Below are 7,504 nucleotides of genomic sequence, written 5' to 3' on the forward strand. Positions count from 1 at the left end.
ATTAGTGAATCGCTACTATTAATATAAGAATATCTTTCATAAAGCGATGGTTTAATATGTTGATTAAAATCAAAATTATTTTGCGCTGCTATTCCTTGTAATTGTTCTAAATCATCATTGCGAAGAATTTTTGCAATCTCTGATGGATTAACACCTTCTTTAACTAATTTTTTATGTAGTTCCCAATTATTATTTGAAAGTTAGTCAATATCTTCAATAAATTCATAAATAAAGTTTGGTCTAGCAAAATATTGTAAATATTTGACTTCTGGAACAGTTTTTTTATTATATGGAACAAAATATAAATTATTCCCTAGATTGAGAAGATCTGGCTTAACTAGTCCTTTTTCAAGCAACTTTCCTACAATGAAATCTGATTCTTGCCGATTTTGCTCTATTAAATAACCACTAAATATATAAATTAGGTTTGTATCATTTGTGAGATTTTCTTCTTTGGAACTTAAAGATACCAAATATTTAATTAAGATATTTTCATCCTTTATTTGCCGTGATTTAAAAGCTGAAATGATTAATTTGGAAACAAGAGCAATCAATTCATATGTAGAAATCTTACCGTTAGCTAATTGTAAAGTTGACTCAACTGAAGATTCTACGTTACCTTCGTTGATTTTAAAGATCATACTTTCTAATGACTGCAAAAGTTCCATGTTCAAAAAATAAAAAATTAATGAGAGAAGTTTACGCCGGAAATTGGACCGTTTATTATGACCGTTATGGCTATGGAAAAAATTTTTATTTAATTTTTCACACAGGTTTTTCATCAAACAAGCTTTCTTTATTTCTTCCCAATCATTACTTATTATAATCATATCATTTTTGAATATTCATCATATTACATATTATTCTGCTTTTTATGAAATTATTAATGAAGAAGATGAAAATAAATATAAGGAAAAAGAATTTTTTTTGTTATTGTTATTGTAATTATTTGTGTTATAATTATTTTGTTCATTTCACTTCTTATTCTCTTTAATTAATTCGTGATCACCACACTAAACGAAATACTAGTATTTATGTTATCAAGAAAATTATGATTAATGCAATCAATAACAATATCAATAATTTATTTCATTTTTTGCCCTAATTTTTTTTTGATTATCAATCGACAATTATTTATAAAGAAAACGGAATAGATTTAGATGTAGACCATTTAAATGCTATAATCCTCATTATAAGTTATGGGAATGGATATTAAACAAAAATATGACGAAATCATAAATGTATTAAAACAATTATATCCATACGATTTAATGCATCAAAAGGGTTTTTTTTTTTGATTACCAACTTGACAAACCATATCCAAAAATAGAAAAACGCGGGATTTACGGAACCGAAGAATCCAAAGAATAATATACGAAAATCAATATCTTAAAGATTGTAGTTAACGGGACTTTATTATATTGCCAAGTTTAAGGAAGAATGGCATTGGATCAATAATTAATGTAATTTGTGCCCATATTACTCAAAATAACTGTTGTATATGATCAAAACAGATATTCCAATTTTTCACAATGCAAAGGCTTGTTGTTCACAAGTAAACCAAAAATGTGTACACCGATGAATGTGAAGTCGATGGATGCGATGGGATTAACAGTTGTATAATAGCGAAGAAAGCTTTAGAAGCTACTGAAATTAATGAAGAAAATAAGGAAATAATGGAAATATTTTTCATTGTTTTTTTGCCTGATCTTCAATTTTTCATAAAGCATAAACTTTGGAACAAAAAAATGGAAAAAATAAGGATAATCCTTGGATCCTCATCAAAATGGAGAAGAGAACTTGCTAAGAAATATCTTGGATGTGAATCTGATTTAAAAGGAAAAGTTATTAAATTATCTCTTATTAAAGATTACCCATATAGTAAAGATTTTGAAGAAATTTTAAAAAAAAAAATTTAATGTTTTTATTGCATCTATATAACAAACATTTAATGTATAATAGAAGTAAGCATAAGATTCGTCAAATCACAAAAATGTTTGTATTTATTATATTAATAAATAAATAAAAACATTATTTTATTATTAAAATATGTTTATTTATATTTGATTTATGTATATTTCTTCTATGAAATCATCTGCAAATGCATCTTCTTCAATAAAAAATAGGTTAAATTATGAGTATTAACGAAAGAAAAATTCAGTAAAAATTTATTAACATAATTATTCGAATCAATATTATTTTTTGATTTAGTAAATGTATTCGATTTGGTGAATATGTTGGGGGAAGACATTCGTCATGTATTGTTCCCTTTGTAGCATTCATATTTCCAAATGTTTTATTTTGATATGTTACTAATGTCAAAACTATTGTTGCATTTATATTAACGAATGCATCATTTTTTATTTCTAGTGAAATTTCTTCATTAAAATGAATACATTTGAGAGATGTGCAATTAATAAATGCATTTAGAATTATTATGTTTAAAAAAAAATCGCAAAATTATCATGTTTATTGAAATGGCTCGTCTAGCACTGCTAGAAATTGTTCCATTTTAGAATCGCTCAATATATTTGCTTTTGCCAAGCGATTTCTGTTTTGGAGTAAACAATCACTAACTGTACCATAAGACTCAATCATCGAAGCAGCATCTTTCCTAGAAATACCAACAGCATTCAATGCGTCAATTGCAATGTCGTACGTTGTCTCGTTTGATGCTTTTAATTCATCAACTTGTGATTCTTGTGTATTGTACATCGTTAAGATCCATCTTCCTGCTTCCTCGAAATCAAATGCCAAAACAACATTAAGATTGTTTGCAATTGATAAGGATGTTAGTTTTGAGATAACATGATCTGGATTTTGTATATCAACAACAAGAAGAAGTATTCTAGTAGCATAGCCACCTCTGAAATTTGCAATTTTTTTGCCTAGATACTCAGGATGTGTACGATGATATTTTAGTGATAAAAATAGGATTCCAATTTTATAACCAATTGAATAATCACATACAGAATTTTCATTCCAAACCATTTGAGCAGGTGCAAGTATCTTGATCAAGGGGTTTCCTTCTTGTGTTTTTGAGATTGTAATAGGAAGTTTCATTGCGTTTCTAAGGCGCTTTATATTACGCCATATAAAATTGAAAGCTTTACATTAAATAAGAGCAAAATCGATTTCAAATCAAGATAAATTATTTCCGTTTGATTTTGTATTTTGCTATTTTGCTTTAAGCAGTGATCATTGTGTAATTTTGACAACCTGAAAAATTTTTATGATTAACACGATTGATTCACATGAACATTGATCGTTTCTAAAAATGAAGCTTTGCAGAAAACAATTTTTTTTGCTGAGTACAAATCATTCTAACTTTGAAACTTGACGAATTTCATTAAGATCACAATTTTGTCAAATAAGCATTTTTACAAAGTTGTCATTCAAACATCCGCAAAAACATCTTAACCGCTTTGGAACGACATATTGGAATTTGAAATATTTTTCTTCTGGTAATATCGTGGAGAAAAATTACGAAAGCTATATTTATATACATATTAATTGCTACACACCGTACCTCACTGATAATATCCCAAGTGAATGTTATAATGTTTTAGTTCCTAATTTATTTTTTATTATTCAGAAATAAAAAAAATTGGGAGCTAATCCGCCTTGGTAAAGGCTCTGTGCGTAAAGGCTTATTTCCTCAAAGAGTTTTTCTTCCTCCTGATTATAAATCTTATTTTCAAGCATCCAACATGAGTTATGAAAATTTTCTATGAGGTGTGTCAAATCCTAATTTGAGAGATAATAAAGCCGTTTGCTGAACCATAATATTGAAAGCGGCGCCACTTTTTTGAGCCAAAAGGATGGATTACAGTTACCTTCAAAAAGAAAGAGTCCCAAATAGTACAGCTCCAAAAAGAATCAACGAAATTGACTTCCAAATCATTGGGTCATCAGAAACACGAAAAATGAGTGCGGTAACAATTAATAAATGTGATTTTTATGAATCAACATCAAACAAGCCTGTTTCTGGTGGTGTTTTGGATCTTAGACTTGGTACCACATCACGTGAATTTCCATGCCAAACATGTGGAAATAATGAACATGATTGTCCTGGACATTTTGGTTCAATTGAATTTGTTTTACCAGTATTCAACACAGGTTATTACCCACATATTATCAATGTTTTGAAATGTATTTGCAAGACATGTTCTCATGTTTTATTACCAAAATCAGAAATTAACAAAAGACTTCGACGAATTTATTCCAATTCTTCCTCAACAATTTACAACAAAATCGAAAGGGTAAAAGCTCTTAAAAAGGAAACCGAAACTGTTGTTGTTTGTCCACATTGTGGAGCATTAAATGGGCCAATCAGGAAATCCAAAAATCTTTTAATCATTACACATGACATAGGATTAAGGAATGAAGTCATTAAGAGTCAATTTGCCGAACAATTTGTTAATTTAAATTTACCAGATGTTAAATATGATTCATTAAGAAACTATATATCAGAAGATCTCACTCCTGTCCGAGTTCTAAACCTTTTTGATAACATTCCACTCCGTGAATTACCACTTTTAATGTCAAATGTAAAAATTGAAAATCCTTCAAATATGATAATCAAGTCAATGATTGTACCACCAAACTCAATCCGTCCCTCTGTTATTTCATCTGGTGAAGGATCCACGGAAGATGATCTTACGATTCGATTACGTGAAGCAATTGATACTACAATACAATTACAAAAATCAATTGAAGCAGGCCATACATCAGGTGTTATAGCAGAGAAGTGGTGTAATCTTCAGCAGATCATTAATACTTTCATTAATAGTGAAGGTCCAGATACAATTATGAAAAAGAAAGGCAAAAAAGATAAGCCAATTATTGGTATTTCACAACGTCTTAAAGGCAAAAAAGGACGTTTTCGAACTAATCTTTGTGGTAAGCGTGTAAACTTTAGTGGTCGTACAGTTATTACACCAGATCCTAATGCAAATGTTGATCAAGTTGTTGTTCCATTAGAAATGGCAATGACCTTAACGTTCCCGACGGTTGTTACCAAACATAACATCAACATGTTGAAAAAGTGCATCAAGAACGGACCGTTTAAATATCCAGGTGCTAATCAAGTGTTAACAGATGATCATAAGTTTAAGCGATCTTTACGCTATTTAAGGCAAGAAGAAATCGACAAAGTCATCCATAACTTGAAATATGGTGATATAGTTGAACGACATTTAATTAATAATGACACAGTTTTATTTAATCGTCAACCATCATTACATCGAATCTCTATTATGGCATTTCGAGCCAAAGTAATGCCATGGCGTACCTTACGCTTTAATGTTTGTGCATGTGCACCATTTAATGCAGATTTTGATGGTGATGAGATGAACATTCATTTACCACAAACATTAGAAGCCGCAGCAGATGCACGAATTCTAATGAATGTTTTAAGCAATTTATTTAGTCCACGAAATGGTGAATTAATAGTAGCTCCTACACAAGATTTTTTATCAGGCACATATTTACTTACACGAAAGAATGTATTTTTAGATTATCAACATTTTACATTTTTAGCTGCCCAAATATTTGATGCTGATGTTCCATTAGAAATCCCAATGCCATCCATCTTATATCCCACGCCATTATGGACTGGCAAACAATTAATATCATTAATGATATCACCTAATTCACAATCCAACATTAAGTTTACACATAATGTTACCAACAAAGAATACACCGGTAATTTACATATGTGTAAGAATGATGGCTATGTTTCATTCTTAGATTCATATATGTTATCTGGTGTATTAGAGAAATCATTAATTGGTGGTGGAAGTAAATCTATTTTCTCGGTCTTAGCACGTGATTATTCACCACAATATTCCGCAATATGTATGGCACGAATCTCTAAAATCTCAGTACGATTTCTTATGAATCGTGGATTCTCTATAGGTATTACAGATGTTACACCTAATCCACATTTAGAAGATGCAAAAGATAAAATCATTGAAGAAGCGTATAAGAAATCGGAACAATATATCAATCAAATGAACTCCGGTAAATTCGAAGCTAATCCTGGAATGAGTGTTGAATCATCATTAGAACTCAGTTTAAATAATACATTATCACAAGTACGTAATGATATTGGGAAACTTTGTCTTAAGGAATTATCGAACTTAAACACCGCTTTAGTTATGGCTAAATCAGGTGCAAAAGGTTCCGATATTAACATCTGTCAAATGATGGCATGTGTCGGACAACAAATTATTAGTGGGCAACGTATTATCGAAGATTTCATTGATCGAACTATACCACATTTTCATCATAAGTCATTAGAACCTTATGCAAAAGGTTTTGTTCCTAATTCATTTTTCTCTGGTTTAACACCATATGAATTCTTCTTTCATACTATGAGTGGTAGAGAAGGTTTAGTTGACGCAGCTGTTAAGACAGCAGAAACTGGTTACTTACAACGGCGTTTAGTTAAGTCATTAGAAGATGCAATTGTACAATATGATGGGACTGTACGTTCTGGTAATACTATTGTTCAATTCGTATATGGAGATGATGGTTTAGATCCTTTATGTATGGAAGTGAAAGGTTTCCCTTTAGATTTGAAACGTGTATCATTCGAAATAATGTTTAATAATAGAGAAGGTTATTTGTTGACGCCAAATGAATCAGAGAAAATGTTTCACGAATTAATATCAAAATATTATCATGAAGATACAAAACCTTATCAAGTGCCCCCGTTTTTGGTTGATAAATTAGGAAAATTTATAGAAAATGAAGTGATCAAAAAATATTACGAATTATTTATGAGTTATCAAGGTGATTATTTATATGATAATTGTTTGTATCAAAATGAAATATTGGAATTACAAGAAAAAGAAAAGAAAATATTGGAAATAAGAGAAAGTTATCAACCCGATATAAATAAATTAAAAGATGAAGAAAATAGATTAAACTTGGAACAAAGAAAAAGAAGACAAGAAGGAAAAAGATATCGAAATTATAGACAACTTCGTTGTGATCTTGAACGATTTGAAGGGGATAGTGAACGGATGAAACATTTGTTGGATGAAAACAAACAAAACCTGGAAGAGGTTCGAGCAAAGCTCTTCGAGTATACAATAAAGACATTCGAAACTTCAATTAGGAATCAGTTCCCATTAACTGAAGAATACTTAAATGAGTTCATCACATACTCTATAAAACGTATCGAAAAGTCATTGATCGAGCCTGGTACAACTGTTGGCGCTATAGCTGCTCAATCTATTGGTGAACCCGCCACACAAATGACATTGAAGTCATTCCACTTCGCTGGAGTTGCATCAATGAACGTAACTTTGGGTGTTCCACGTATTCAAGAAATAATGAATGCTGTGAAGAACATTAAGACTCCTTGTATTGAAGCATATTTGATTAATGACCATGATGAAATAGCTGCTCAAGTCATACGTGGCAACATTGACCGTATCCTACTCGGGCAAATCACGAAATTGATCCAGGAAGTTGAATGTGACTCTGGTTGTTA

General features: G+C 30.4%; 1 protein-coding gene across 1 annotated transcript; it reads right to left on the reverse strand.

Moving 5' to 3' along the window:
• Positions 1-2,469: 2,469 nt before the first annotated feature.
• On the reverse strand, positions 2,470-3,063 carry GO595_006653 (DNA excision repair protein ERCC-1; the record flags this gene model as incomplete). Its single annotated transcript, XM_067920030.1, has 1 exon — positions 2,470-3,063. The coding sequence occupies one exon, from the start codon at positions 3,061-3,063 to the stop codon at positions 2,470-2,472; it is 594 nt and encodes a 197-aa protein (XP_067773216.1).
• Between the last annotated feature and the right edge of the window lie 4,441 nt (positions 3,064-7,504).

Source organism: Histomonas meleagridis (genome assembly GCF_020186115.1).
Source record: "Histomonas meleagridis strain 2922-C6/04-10x chromosome Unknown contig_45, whole genome shotgun sequence".
NCBI classification, from domain to species: domain Eukaryota; phylum Parabasalia; order Tritrichomonadida; family Dientamoebidae; genus Histomonas; species Histomonas meleagridis.